The sequence below is a fragment of the Gorilla gorilla genome, chromosome 7 (genome assembly GCF_029281585.2).
Source record: "Gorilla gorilla gorilla isolate KB3781 chromosome 7, NHGRI_mGorGor1-v2.1_pri, whole genome shotgun sequence".
Taxonomy (NCBI): domain Eukaryota; kingdom Metazoa; phylum Chordata; class Mammalia; order Primates; family Hominidae; genus Gorilla; species Gorilla gorilla.
This window is the reverse complement of record NC_073231.2, coordinates 50,790,176-50,803,381: the sequence shown is the minus strand read 5'-3', so window position 1 is coordinate 50,803,381 and position 13,206 is coordinate 50,790,176. Positions and strand designations below refer to the sequence as shown.

The 13,206-nt window shown below is 41.4% G+C and overlaps 1 protein-coding gene across 13 annotated transcripts in view; it reads left to right on the top strand.

Moving 5' to 3' along the window:
* The window catches only part of SULF1 (sulfatase 1), a 194,069-nt gene that overhangs the window by 118,585 nt on the left and 62,278 nt on the right, over positions 1-13,206 (top strand). For all 13 annotated transcript variants that reach the window (XM_055349633.2, XM_055349632.2, XM_063709227.1 and 10 more), the window contains 2 exons: positions 1,105-1,256; positions 3,721-3,890. In XM_055349633.2, coding sequence (XP_055205608.2) covers positions 1,105-1,256; positions 3,721-3,890 — 322 coding nt within the window. The remainder of the gene's footprint in view (positions 1-1,104; positions 1,257-3,720; positions 3,891-13,206) is intronic.

The window sequence follows — 13,206 nt, the reverse complement described above, 5'->3', positions numbered from 1 at the left end:
GGGAAAGCTATGTGTGTGGCTAGAGTGACCAAACATTTAGGTTTACCCAGAATCGTGCTTGTTTATACCTGCTTTTCTGTAATTACAGCAATTACAAATAACATCCTCTTTCTCTCTCAAAAGTATTCCAGTACATTTATGACTACCATTCTGTTAGGTTGTAATGTCTTTTTCACTTCAAGAATGAACCCATATTGTTCCTGGAATCCCAGCTTCTTCTTTTCTTCCCGTACCCCTCTCCTGTCATCATCTTTTGCAAAAGACCAAATTTCTAGTCACCCTCTCAGAGAGACCGAGTCAGCCCTGTGGCACAGTGGTCTTTCTTGGAAGTGACATGCCAAAGTTATAAATGTGAAGGCCTTCCAGTGGCTTTTTTAGTGAACTGTGGTGTCTTTGTGACACATATACTTCTACTATACTATAATTGTATGAAAATTAGCAATCTATATAGTAACTCTATGTTGACAGAATTTTTATTATCGATAATAGATGTATACATTCATAAAATACACATAACATAAACACCCATTACATACTATACATGTGATATAAACCCTGACCATATCCCATAAAAATGGAGTTTACCATGGTTCCCTGGTTTGGAAAATTTGTACTCTCTGGATATGTAAAAACGAAAACAAGCTTTTCAATAGTGTTTTTATAATTCACAATTCTCAAATAGTAAGTTAGAAAACTTATCACAAAGACTGAACTTTCAGTTCTCCAACACCTGCCCGGTGGTTGCATTCCAAATCTCACGCTACTTCTCTGATTGTTCCATCAACTTAACAAAAGAGCATAGCCTGATTTTACTCCAGTAGGGCCATAAGAAATGAATGCACCCAGAGTGCTGTGATCATTATCATGGTTTCATCGAGCTGTAATCCATGTACTTGGATACTACTTCTATTTATTTTTTAAAAATGTGTTTGTGTCACTTTGCCAAAGGATTGGAGTATTACACTAATGTCATTTTGGCGTTCACTATTACCTAGGGCAACTTTTGTTTTACCATCTCTTTTTCAAGTCATAATTTTATACTTATCCATTTATTTATGATTAATCATTTTACGTGAAAAAAATAATTCTTTTTTCCCACTGCAGCCTTTTTTGGAAAATACCTCAATGAATATAATGGCAGCTACATCCCCCCTGGGTGGCGAGAATGGCTTGGATTAATCAAGAATTCTCGCTTCTATAATTACACTGTTTGTCGCAATGGCATCAAAGAAAAGCATGGATTTGATTATGCAAAGGTAATTTTCAGGCACTTTTACACTGCATCAATTTACTTTGTGCATAATGGGGAAAAGCCATTTTCAGTGAGTTAAACTATCCACAAGATTGGCTTTCTATGTTCTCACAATGTTAGCATGAGAAATGTTAAGGTAATTTTAAACTCTAGGCAAGGAAAAGACTCTCAAGGAACGCTGCCTTTGTGTAGTGATTTCCCTCATTAGGATGAAAGGCAATCAGGCTTTGATGAAAGTATCATCAAGAAAATCAGAATTCTCTGCTCTGTCTTATGATAATTTTTGTCCTCCCAGTTCCCCCGGACCCGACCAAGGACTTGTCCACATAATCAAATGTTCATCTTGTACTGTTTTACTTTTCACTGGGACAAAAGTATATTTTGTCTGTGGCTTCAGATTTAGGCACAAGCATAAGAGCAAATAAATATGATAATTAAAGGTTGAAAAACCACATTCCTTGCTTTTACTCCTGTCTGACCAAGCTTAGTATACGTGACAAGGACACCTTCCCTATCACGGCAAGCGTCCACAAAAGTCTCTAATGCTATCAATTCTAGGATTTTCAAATCAGTTCAGAGAAACTGAGATCAACATGTCCCATAGTTCTTTGACCAGTGGGTTCTAGTTTGACTTAAAAATTCACAAAGATTTTGTGATAGCTGATTTAAGTTTAAATTTTTTTCAAATCATAAGAACGAAGGGGAAAATATCTTCGAATTTAGCATGCTTATTTGCCAAAATACCCCCTTCCCTTCCAGCCATACCCATCTCTTCTTCATTTATCTAAAAGAAGCCGAGAATCTGCTCTATCTAGCAACCTCTCCCAACAGGCTAGATCACTTGGTAGAAATCGGAAGGAGAGAACTTGATTTAATGTTGGCATATTGCTGTCTTTATGCTTGGCCTGATTTGAGCACAAGGGACTTGGTGGGAGATAAGATTAAGTCCAGCTCCTTTATACCCTTCAGAAAACAGTGAATGCAAATGAATTCATAAACATTGCTAATAGGCTTCCAAACTCATGAAAGTTAAAAGTTAGCAGAGACCTTGGAGGCAAATTTGAGCAATGTCCTCATTTGCAAAGATGAGAAAAAAGCATTCTAGAGTGGCTCAACCACTCATCCTAGGTCATATCCCCGGCTGTGGATACAATCATTGCAAGCAAATGGTGCAGACCACGTGCACTAATTGTCACTGCTCTCCTTTGCTGTCTGTAGGGATGCTTTTTCATGCTCCTTGTTCAAGTTATTAACCTTTCTTTCCCTGTTGTCCTAAAGAGAGCAAAGTAATCAAGATTCTCTCCAAATACTAAATCAGCGTAACTTGTTCATTATCACAGCTGATTAAGTGTCAAAGACAACTGTGTCTGAAAAGAATATATATCTTTTTTTAGTGAGGAAAAGAATGAAACAGACACCCCCTTGGAAGAGGAAGGGGATAGCCTGTAGACTTGCCCTAACAATGACATGCGACACACACCATCCCTCTGATACTGCTTTTGCAGCTGTTCTGGTCCTTAAATCCACAACATGTGATTAGCCATGCCTGGAAGCCTTCAACATTTGCAAATATTGCCTAAACACTTTGTGAATAAAGTTTATACTGGAGCTCCAAGCCAATGACACACACTTAAAAGAAGCAGGTGGTTTAAGTTTTCATCTTTTCTTTCCTTTTCATTCCATTTCCTCCCTCCCTCTTACAGACCTGCATCAGCCCCCCTGACTGTGGGTTAAGTCATTTTATTAGCAAGTCAGGCTCTAATCCCAGCAGCTGTATTGCTTTAGTTGTGCAATTAACACAGTATAATCTGCAGGAAATCAACTGCTCCCTATTCAAGTGTTTCAAGTAAATTAACTGATCAAATGTTACAGCTTTTCCCTGTGCTCCTGGATTTTGGCCATGGCTTTGATTACTGATTATTGTAATTCCCACAGGTGGATTTTTCGTTTGAAGAAAATATCTTTTCTTGTGTTTGTGTATTCATGGGCGTGTGTGTGTGCGCGCGTGTGTGTATGTATGTGTGTGTGTTCTGCAACTGTAAATTTGAAGTGGGCGTGGGTGTTTCCTGCCCTTAAAGTAATTAAATTTTTTGCCAAGGAATTACATCAATGAAACCTGAGACTGAAATATGTATCCAGTGTTTCATGTGTTCTAGTACTTTTATCGCCAGATTAATCATTATCTTGGGCAAACACGACTTGACTTTTTTTTCCCCATTGCTAAGTTGTGTATTACTTAAAATCCGTTTTTCGTATGTTACCAAGCTAGCAACCCTAGAAAACAACTGGCAGCTGATTTTCTCTATTATCGAAAATGTTCGGCTGCCTTGGGAGGTGCAGCCTTCCTTCCTGCTGTAGACCTTGCCACTTCGTGCAGTGAATTGCTTCTGAGGAAAGCAGTTATTCAAATGTGATCTGATGAATGTCACCTTTTGTAATTTTTGTTTTGTGTCAAATGTATGTTTCAGGACTACTTCACAGACTTAATCACTAACGAGAGCATTAATTACTTCAAAATGTCTAAGAGAATGTATCCCCATAGGCCCGTTATGATGGTGATCAGCCACGCTGCGCCCCACGGCCCCGAGGACTCAGCCCCACAGTTTTCTAAACTGTACCCCAATGCTTCCCAACACATGTAAGTAACAAACTCAACTGTGCGACCTGCCGAACATGCCTTTCCCTTTTCTCCTCATCCCACTCCTCTCCTTTACCCCGTTTCCTTCCACCCTGCGTATCCACAAGGCTTTCTTCATGAAAGGATAACTTAAGAGCAGACCACAGAACAGGCAGAGCCGCTGAGACTGAAAGAAAGCGCCTTATCTGGGTGGTTTGAGGAGGAATCAAATTTCCAGCATTTACAAGTAGCTAAATAGAAAGGAAGAGATGCACATAGAGTGAATGGGGGCAAGTTTTACAAGAGTTTCCTTTCGTTGTCTTAAATAATATTCGTGTGTCTGATCTAATAATAATGATGATCAAATAGTATGCTTTTCATAGCTGCACAGTGGGGACCTCTGGTCTGGTTATAGAAACATGGATTTATTTTCCAGGCAAATACCATAGCAGCTTTGCTGCAGACATGCAATTAGAATTCCTGCAGAAGGCAGCTTGAGTGGCTTGCCCAAGAGGGCTTCTCAGGTCACAGCTTTAAAATAACCTGATTTTTTTTTTTTAAAGAGGCAGGAGTCTTGGAGATGGGGGGTGGGAATGCACAGGGGAGAGGGCTGATGGTGTGGAGGGATGAGACAGAACAAAGAGCTGTCGTGTGCCCACAATTCTCACCAGCCAAAGGTGGAAAAATCTGGATGCTTTGGCAGCAAAGAACATGATTTTGTTGTTCACTCAGTTGACACCATTTCTTCCTAAGCTTTGCCATCGATATCCAGTCTTCCACACAGAGCAGTGGAGTTGGCTCTGTGTCTGCTGAAAGCCTGACCATTAGGGAGACAGGGAACAGAAAATTGGTATCTGTTTCCTATATTGTGAAACCTCCAAAATTGGTTCTTAATCTATTTGTACTTAAATATAATCTCTTTTCATCCACACTGGTTATTAGCCAAGATTCCAGGCAGAAAGAACCTTACGAAAATAGGTAAGTAACTATGCAGGCTCTCTAGTTGCCGGTCACTATACATCCCTAGAGAAGTTTTTATAAAATGTTCTCTTTTTTTGAGACAGAGTCTTGCTCTGTAACCCAGGCTGGAGTGCAGTGGTGCAATCTCGGCTCACTGCAACCTCCGCCTCCTGGGTTCAAACAATTCTCCCACCTCAGGCTTCTGAGGAGCTGGGACTACAGGCACACGCCACCACACCTGGATAATTTTTTGTATTTTTAGTAGAGACGCAGTTCCACCATGTTGGCCAGGCTGGTCTCAAACTCCCCTGACCTCAAGTGATCCACCCACCTCGGCCTCCCAAAGTGCTGGGATTACAGGCATGAGCCACCGCACCCAGCCTTATAAAATATTTTTATTTGTACCTTAATGTAACTAATTGACTTATGACTCCTGGTCAGTGGTACACAGATCATCTCTATGATGTCATGTGACTTAGACCAGAAAGAAGGAGGCCAGAGCTGACTCAGGACAAGAACTAACAATATGAAGCCAGGGTGGGTTACCTACTGAGCATGCCCAGGAACTCAGAGGATGGAAGTGTTTTAATGCACAAAATATCATCGACAAATCATGAAGGTTGCCCCAGCACCTGGGAATATAGCTGGGATAAGCCATTATGTTTTGGAGTCAACTCCATGTGTGGATATTTAAGCTTCTGAAGATCTTCCGCTATATACAACTCTGCGAGTAAATTCATGAATGAAGCCCATGTGTGACAAGTGGCTCTCCATTATAGCTCACTTACAAATTTAGTAGCCAACTGATTCAATGAAAGGAAAAAGTCCTGCGGGCTTTTTCAATACCCCTGAACCCCTCTGTTCCCATTTCTGTTGAATCAGAAATCACTTTACCTATCTTTGTTGCATTAGGAGAAACCCAGCCTAAGGTGACTTCCTTCCTATAACTGTAAACTTTACAGATGTTCCCTCAAGCTGGAGGAGAAGGGGTTGACAAAACAGAGTGTTTTATGGCTCCTTAAAAGTCAGCCTGCCTTTGAAGCTTTGAGGCAAGGTCCTAAGCCTGCAGGAAAATCAGCCTCAGGTCAAGAGTTTATAAGAGCTCAGTTGCATGGATTCAATACTGCATGAGGGGAGGAGCCTGCAGAGTTCTCAGGGTCTCAGCAATAGCTTTTTGAAAAACATCTCTGTGCTGGCCAGGCGCGGTGGCTCACGCCTGTAATCTCAGCACTTTGGGAGGCCGAGGCGGGCGGATCATGAGGTCAAGAGATCAAGACCATCTTGGCTAACACTGTGAAACACTGTCTCTACTAAAAATACAAAAAATAAAATAAAAATTAGCCAGGCGTGGTGGTGGGCGCCTGTAGTCCTAGCTACTCAGGAGGCTGAGGCAGGAGAATGGCATGAACCCGGGAGGCGGAGCTTGCAGTGAGCCGAGATGGCACCACTGCACTCCAGCCTCGGCGACAGAGCAAGACTCTGTCTACAAAAAAAAAAAAAAACAAAGAAAAGAAAAGAAAAACATCTCTGATTCCAGTAATTAAAAATTCTATTTCATTCCACGAATATTTATCAGTGCCACATGTGACACTATGCAGCCCAGCAGGGATATAGATAAGCGTGAGGAAGACACAGTTGCTAACATTTAAGGACTGATAAACTAAGACAGGGGTTGGCACACTGGTACCCACAGTCCAAACCTAGCTTGCCACCAGTTTTTGTTAACAAAATTTTACTGACACACAGCCATGCTCATTCATTTATGTATTGTCTGTGGCTGCTTTCACAATATAACAGCCAAGTCGAGTAGTTGTGTCAGATACCATACAGCCTGGAAATACTATCTCATCCTCGATAAAGTAACTTTGCCCCAACCTCTGCTCTAGGGGCAGGACGGGCAAGTATCCCAATGGCAATATCACCAATAGGGCCAGAAGTGACAAGCACAGAGCAGATGTTCGCAGGGCTGTGGAGCGGGGAGGGGGAAGCCTTCATATCTTTGAAGGAAACCAGGAAAACTTCATGGACCAAGGCTTCAAAGTGGGCCTCAAAAGATGGGTAAAATTTCTGCAGATAATTGTTTAGAGATTGGGTTTCAGGAAGAGAATATGGCAAGGACACGTGGCCACTGTATAAGGGAGGCAATCTAAGATGTGTCCTAGAAACTGGAGAATGGGCTACAAAGAAAGCAGCACTAAGGAACAATGCTGCAGAGGGAAACTGTTGCAGAATATTCAGGGTGTCAGTGAGTTTGTATGTAACTGCAAGCAGAGAGTCACTGGAGGTTAGGTAGTAACAAAATAGGAGGTGGCTCAGACATTTCCACAGGCAAATAGATTCAGTAGTTCCCTTTTAGTTCAAATGAACCTTCTATTGCCCTTATTAGTGATTCTATAAAGTAAAATCTACACAGTGCAGAGGGTGGCCTTAGAGGCTAACAAGCCTGGTTTCCTGCCTCAGCTGCCCTCACTAAGTGTAGGGGTGCTTTCTTTAATCTCTGGAAACCTCCACTGTCTCATCTGTAAAATGGAGATAATACTAACACCTTGATGTGATGTCATGAAGAGAAATTAAGAGAGGCAGTGTAGGTAAAGTCCCCACATAGAGCCTGGGACATACAAGCCACTTAATAAGTGTCAATTCTTATTGATCCTTTTTATTAAGAAACTAACAATATTCTATCATTCTGGACCTGAAAAAGGGCAATTTCATATGGCTCAACTTAAGGTTTAGGGGAAGCAGTGAGAGAAATGACAACTTAATGCTTGTCCATTGTGACATGACAGACCTCTTGACAAGCTAAGACTCCCATTGTGATGAGCCTCTCACACCTGGCCATTCCAATGGAACAGACAGGGTAAGGACCAATCTGGACTGTGTTATCTTTTCCAGGTGCAAGTATGTGCTATGGGTAAGTGCCAGTTTGGAGAACTCCCTTAGCCACAGGAAATGAAAATTCATGTGGTCGGTTGAAGGATTCAGCTTCTCTTTGCTGCTAATCCTTGGGTTTTGTGCACCTAGAATGTGGTCTCCTGCAGGCCCTGAAAGCCTTGAATTCCTGGCATCTTTGCTGTGAAGGTCTCCCTGGCTGCTGCTGGAGGAAGGGGCTGGAAGGAGTGAGTGTGTGCACAGGTTCACAGTTCAGTCTTCAGACAAAAGGAGTGAGATAAATTGAAGACAAGCTGCCGATGGTAGTGCATGGAACTGCTCAATGACCAGCTTCCTTAGCGAAAACATTAGCAACACATTCAGGCAAAGGGATGCGAGAAGTTAAGTACTTTGCAGAAATATTTGGCAGGCCCTGCAAACACTGAGCAAGAAACCATAGGTTCTCCCCAATTGTAGGGATGCAAGTAACGTGAACACTTTCCTTTCGGTCTTCTTCCTTGGTGGTCAGGCATCATCCGGATCACTTTCATCCGGCATTGGGTTATAACTACCTGACCCTCTCAGACTGGGGTGGATGTATCATCTTTCCAAGGTGTTTGCCGTTCCCAACAAAGAGAGGAAGCCAGTTCGCTATTGGCCTGTTAGCTTTACAAATGGATGGTAGAGCTTATGCTTACCAAGGAAGAGTGAAAGGGGATTATCGACCACTTGTTGACAGGGAAAATAGTTTAATCAAACTGTAACTCAGCTACTCATGGCCACTGAGAAATCTGAGAAAGCCTCTGTCATAATAACACACATAATAATCCTAGTATTAGAAAGCCCTGCGCTCTGGCTAAGACTCTACTATACTTTTCAGTAACTTATTTCCCCAGAATCTCCATAGGGATGCAGTTCCTTCACCCCTGCTTTAAGGTACTTCTCTCTCCTCGCCTCAGTGATGTCATCATATACACCTGTGGACAAAAGCCGTGACAGGGAAGGAGATGCCATTTACGTCCCTGGTGATTCTATAGGAAACTAAGGGACCTCCTTATCACCCTTCTATGAACTATGCCCCTGTCAGCTTTAAAAATTTGTTGTTGTTATTCCAATTTTTTTTTTTTTGAGATGGAGTTTCACTCTTGTTGCCCAGGCTGGAGTGCAATGGCACAATCTCGGCTCACCACAACCTCTGCCTCCCAGGTTCAAACCATTCTCCTGCCTCAGCCTCCTGAGTAGCTGGAATTACAGGCATGCGCCACCACGCTCGGCTTATTTTGTATTTTTAGTGGAAACGGGTTTTCTCCATGTTGGTCAGGCTGGTCTTGAACTCCTGACCTCAGGTGATCCACCCGCCTCAGGCTCCCAAAGTGCTGGGATTACAGGCATGAGCCAGCACACCTGGCCTGTTATTCCAATTTAACAGTTCTTTCTTCCCATACCTGTAAATGTGTGTGACTGTGTGTGTGTGAATGTAGACTCACACACACACAAATACACAAGTTCAAGTGAAATCTAAATGCTTGGTAAAACAGTCCATGTGCACTAATTTGCAAGAGTTGTTGTGAGGGTAGAGCTTTTGAATAAACATAGGATGTCAAAGGAAAAACTCCCTCTGTGTAAGCCACGGACAAAGGTTTTGAAACACCTTTGTTATCTAAAGCTGGAAAGAAATGTCTTGCCTTAAAAGAATTTGCACATTCGTACCTCTTTCCACAAATACGTGAAAGGACGTGCTTTTGAAGATAAGAAAAGTTTAAATTCTACAAAAAAAAAAAAATCTGACTTGGGCAGAACTCATTGCTCCCTTTTCTCTGTTTCTACCTTGTTCTTCTCTGGGTGGATCATTTGCTACTTATACTGTCAGCGCTGGTGTTGCTTGTTTACTTAGATCCCTGAAGTCGAGTTGCACAACTCCAGGGGGCATTCAAATAAAATATCATGTGAATGATGCCCTGGAGTTTTGCAGGTAGCTTTGTCCTGAAGACAGGGACAAAAATGTTTCATCTCTTTACCTCTCAGTGCCTGGTGGACATGCCTTTGGACAAAGTAGTTGCACAATTCATTGTTGCTTAGCAAATGAACAAATATGTTCACCTCACTAAATAGTTGACATGAAAACATTTTAAAAATAGTATCAAGATATTTAAACAGTCGATTTTATGAATTTAAAAGACACCTAGAGATACTACAATTCCATAGTTTTTTAGATTAAAAAACAAAGACCCAAAGTCTATATTTCTTAAAGGAAGGCCCAGATGGTTTAGTGAAGGTCATGTGAGTAATTAGGGACAAAACTAGAGCTGAAACTCAATTCTCTTGGCCCCAGGTGATCTTCTCACTCCACCAGACTTACTCAGTTCACATCACAGTCACAATTCAGATTAGAGTTATAAACAATTCTATCCATTTGCACAATTCTGACTGGTGTTTATAACTTCATGAAAAGACTCTGAATTATTTTTCTTATATACCTCTAATCAAGATCATTTGGTATTATCCTGCATATGTTCAAATGTTACCTATCTACAGATATTTGAACTTAGGTGGGGAGTATCTCCACAAAGTCCATTAAGTAAGTTCAGTTTTAGTGAAAACTGAGATGGTGCAGCTTGAGAGATTAAGTGTAGAATTTCCAATGTAATGCTTTGAATGTGTACCTTAAATCTGTATCACTGGCTTATTCTGGGAATTGAAGTCTTATTTCATTTCTCAGAGAATGATGGTTCTGCTACCAGTAACATTTAAGGGTTAGATCATTAGGGTTTTTTGTTTGTTTGAGACTAAATAAATGAAGAAAACACATGTTAGATACAAAACACTAGAAATATATTAATTTTCACTGGAGCGACACCAAAGGCCATCGACATTAAAAATGAACTCCTAAGTTCTTTGCAATTCCCCAGGTATAGATTTAATGTACAACACATGCATCTCTTGAAACTCTTTCTTTGCTAGTAAGAATTATTCTCCTGAAATACCCACCTGTCAAAAAGAAAGGTAACATTATTGATTTTTAGAATTCTTATTTCTGTCGTGTCAGTAAGCAATACCGGAAAGAAAATCAAACACTCAGGAGAATTGGCATGATGGTGAAGGTTGAGCTTACAAGTACAGTGGACTCAAGTATCCATGATCCAGCGTACTGAGCAATAAATCCAAATGAGCAGTGACCATAGGAAAACAATATGCAGGGAGGCCTCGCTGGGAAAAGCTAAACTTTTATATATGGGAATAGTCTATGGAGGATTACAGGGATGTTTTCTTGGGGGTATAAGGTCTGGAGTGTGCAGTACTGGGTGAAGCCCTTATCTAACAGGCAACAGAAAGGTCTTCCCAGGTTAGGCACACGTGACTCTACCTCCAACACAGAATTTTTTTTTTAAGAAAGCAACAGAAATTTGCAAATGATAGTCTGGTCTTTTGTCCTCTCAATTTTAAAGCAAATAACCAGTATTGTGTTATCTACCTTTTCATGGATGCATCCAGTGTGCCTAGAAGGACCAGACTTTATTCTGTATTTGCAACAAAAGTAGACCCAGCAACTGATGGGAAGATACCTGATTGGGAAGCAGAAGCAGCTGGTATTTTAAATCAGGATGAAAGCTAAGATTTTAGGACTTACTTTTGATAGGAAGAAATGGATATATCAATTTTCCTTTTAATGAGTGGGATTTCTGAGGTACTTTGTGGGGCCTCTGGTTCAAGACTGTGGCCAGTGTGGTGTTGTAGGAGGGGCACTGATGGAGAGCTATCCCGGTGCATTATTTCTGAGCCACCTCTGTGCACTTTACTTCCTCATTTGTAACATGGGACTAATGTGCCCTGCTGAGTCCTCAGAGTTGCTGCAACAATCAAATGAGCAATTAAGGGATAAGCTCTTTTCCAGCTACCTATGAGAATGGGTATGATATGGTCCCAGAATTTGCTCTCTAGAGCCACAGAAATCTCTTAACCCCTACAAGAACTCTTTAAAGTTGTTATCCCCATTATATAGATGAGGAAACTGAGACTTAGACAAAAAGTTGTCCAAGATCACATAATATTAAGGAACAGAGCTGGGATGAATATTTGAGTCTAATTCCAAAACATTCTGGAATAACTCAATATGTGGTTTTCCATTTCTCCCAAAAACAGGTACCTGCTTTTTTCAGTGGCTTGTGTTCCAGCTGACAATTCCAGGGCCTGTTTGAATAATTCGAAGGCAATCCTTAGTTAGAAAAGCAAGCTTTAATTATCACTGGGGAACAGAAGGCCGCATCTTCGAGGAATTTGGCAGACCTCAGCAGGGGGCAACCACAGGCCTTTGGCAAAAGATCACTTTTCAACAACATTGTCAATTCCAGTGACCCCCGACCTTCCACCTGCAGGTCCCTGAACAGCTGCTGTTCTGTGGGAAGCAGTGGCAGTCTGTCTTCCTTTAAAAGGCACATGCACACTCTGTCCCTGCTGCCTGCTGAGATCCCACCTGGGACCTCATCCCCAGAGCTGGGGGTCATCTCCCATATCAAGAAATTAAGAAAAATAAGGGGGGGCAGGAGAGGACAGCTTTGTCAACAGTCCCTGAACTTTCCCTTTTAATATAAGCCAGATTTAACATATGTCATTCTGTAAATCCGGGAGTCCAATTTGAGGCTTGTAATTTGCTGCAAGCTTCCCTGTTCCTCCAAGTGGGGTGGAGCTATGCCAAGCACATCAAGGTAACTGGTGGAAGATATAATTTCCCCACTGTGAGCCTGCATTTCAGTTCCCTATTGTAATTTTTATTTGTGTTGAGGTTTTGTGGTTTTAAAAAAGTCAACCAGATTTATTTTTAAATTAACCCAGCCCAACATCAAAGGCAATAAGTAGAGGATGTTTAGGTATTATAAAGAAACCCTGTGTAATCTGTTATAGCTGTATTTTTTTTCAGGGCATGTAATGGTAAATGGTTAGGGGCCTTTCACAACGAACTTTCTATATTTCTCTGACCTCGGACTACCCACATGGGCGAAAAACCCTTTTTGAGGGGATTTCGTAGCCCCTACCTCCTCCTCCTCAACCTCTTAATCTAATCCTGTTTGTAACGCAACATGCTGCTTGAAGAATAAGAAACATGGGCTTAAGTCCCTCCCCACTTCCCTTATGACTGTGGTTTACTTTTAGATATGAAGAACTCTTTCAGGCCAAAAAAAAAAAGGGGGGGACCATTTGGTTAATGAACCATTTTCTTTGGTAGGCAGGAGAAAGTTTATATTGAAAGTTTATCTTAAGGATGACAGGTCATACCTGAAGGGTTTGTTTTGGAATACTATGGATTTTTTCTAACCCAAATAATTACATGAGAGTTCCTTGTTTATTGGCTCATGGAGGAAATTCAAGTGCCTCTGTTCTAGGCATTTTAAGTGCTCTGTATATATGGTGGTTGTTCCTCAAAACAGCTTTGGGTTTGTTTTTTGTTTTTTGTTGTTAGTGGTGGTTTTTTGAGATAGAGTCTCGCTCTGTTACCCAGGCTGGAGTGCAGTGG